Below are 1758 nucleotides of genomic sequence, written 5' to 3'. Positions count from 1 at the left end.
TGAGAACGCAGGCCCAGTTCTTTGTCCAGGATGTTAGCACTGCCTCTGCATTGAAGAATGTCAACTACAAGATTCGTGATGATGAGAACCAAAAGGTGTGTGTTGAGGACATTAACTGTACCTAGTCTGAGGGCAGGAAGACAGAACAGGGGCTGGAATCTCCTCCTTGGGATTAGTTCCCGGTACTAACCTTGCCTCTCTTTCCTGCAGATACGTATTTTTGTCAGTCACTCTACTGTACCCTATTCTGTGCAGAATAAGTTGAAGCCGGAACAAATGGAGCAGCTAAAGGTAATGCAGACTGAAGGCATGCTGTATGCCCACACCCAGACCCACCTCTTTTTCCTCACCCCAATTTCCCCATCACCACCACGACTGCTTCAGAGCTGCCATTTCCATCTTTGCTTTTGCAGCTGACCATGAACAAACGATATGATGTCTTCCAGCAAGCTCTTGACCTCCAGAGCTTCCGCTTTGAACAAGGTATGGCTGACAGCATTAATTCCAAGGCAGGTGACGGCAGAGGAGTATGCATGGGAGGGAGACTTAGGGATGGTAACTTGGGGAAGGGGCTGGTGCTGGTGCTGGTGCTGGTGCTGGTCTAGCTGGTCCATCTCAGCCTTCTGATTCCCTTCTCTTGACTTCCTGAAGACTTGGTGGACCATGATATTGACATGATCCTGAATCGAAGAAACTGCATGGATGCCACCATAAAGATCATCGAGGAGAATTTCCCTGAGGTGAGGCCTTAGGCCCAGTGCCGGTATTTAGGTAAAGGGCTTGAAAGGATGAGATGCAGGGTAGATTTGTCTCTGAAGCCCTAGATGGTAACCATCACTCTAACTCTTCTTCTCAAAAGCTGTTGTCCTTGAACTTGCGCAGCAACAAATTATACCAGCTGGATGGCCTGTCTGACATTATACAGAAGGCCCCCAAAGTCAAGATCCTGAACCTGTCCGACAATGAGGTGAGAAGTGGGAGCCAGATCTAATTTGGGTTGAGGGTGGGTGACAGTGCTCATCAGGGTGATGACAAGAGGCAGGGAGGTGCCTGTAGGTGAGGGTGAGGGCTGGGGTGCAGGGGCTCAAATGTGTCTCTTTCCCTGGGACTGCTCTCCCTCATTCCTCCCCATTTTCTCAGCTGAAGTCAGCTTGGGAGTTGAACAAGATAAGAGAGCTGAAGCTCGAAGAGCTGTGGCTAGAAGGAAACCCATTGCGCAACAACTTCTCAAACGAGTCTACCTATGTGAGGTCAGTGGTAACCACTGTCAACACTTCTGATGGCCTTCACACCCTGGCAGCCTGAGCTGCCCCTGACAGTGCCCATCTGCAGGAGGCTGCAGCCCCGGTCCTCTGGGAGGACCACGTGCCCTGTCCTCTCCTCTCTCTGTCTCTGACCTGTGCTTAGAGTTCTCCCTGCCTTCCTCTGGCCTGCTCACTGCTCCCTGGGGGCTCGGGCTTGTTTCCTGCCTCTCTGCACACAGCCGTCTCTGGCATGGCCTCTGCTAAATGTGCTCCAGGAAGTAGGACTCCCCCTTCCTCTCCAGGACCAGAGGTATCCAGACTGTGCCCTGCTCCCCCACTGGGGCTGCCTTGAGCCAGATCCTGGTGCCCGGGGCTGTGAAGGCTCCTCCTGATCAGGGCCTTCTGCTGAGACAGGCCTTCCTGCCTCTGAGCTGAGATGGGGCTTCCCTCCCTGTCCTGTGGTGGGCACTCTCTCCCTTGCTCCGAAAGGGTCCCCCAACCTGCCCGCGCCTAT

At 53.4% G+C, this 1758-nt stretch overlaps 1 protein-coding gene across 1 annotated transcript in view; it reads left to right on the top strand.

Annotated features, from left to right (window-relative positions):
* Positions 1–5: 5 nt before the first annotated feature.
* Positions 6–1758, top strand: part of LOC101342572 (nuclear RNA export factor 2-like) — a gene marked incomplete at its 5' end in the record, with an annotated part of 4262 nt that continues 2509 nt past the window's right edge. Inside the window, 6 exons of the mRNA XM_012559999.1 lie at positions 6–95; positions 211–291; positions 414–483; positions 652–740; positions 860–967; positions 1141–1250. Of these exons, the coding sequence (XP_012415453.1) occupies positions 6–95; positions 211–291; positions 414–483; positions 652–740; positions 860–967; positions 1141–1250 (548 nt within the window). The remainder of the gene's footprint in view (positions 96–210; positions 292–413; positions 484–651; positions 741–859; positions 968–1140; positions 1251–1758) is intronic.

This window comes from Trichechus manatus, unplaced genomic scaffold (assembly GCF_000243295.1).
Source record: "Trichechus manatus latirostris isolate Lorelei unplaced genomic scaffold, TriManLat1.0 scaffold01668, whole genome shotgun sequence".
Classification (NCBI taxonomy): Eukaryota; Metazoa; Chordata; class Mammalia; order Sirenia; family Trichechidae; genus Trichechus; species Trichechus manatus.
This window is presented reverse-complemented; position numbering and strand designations above follow the sequence as displayed.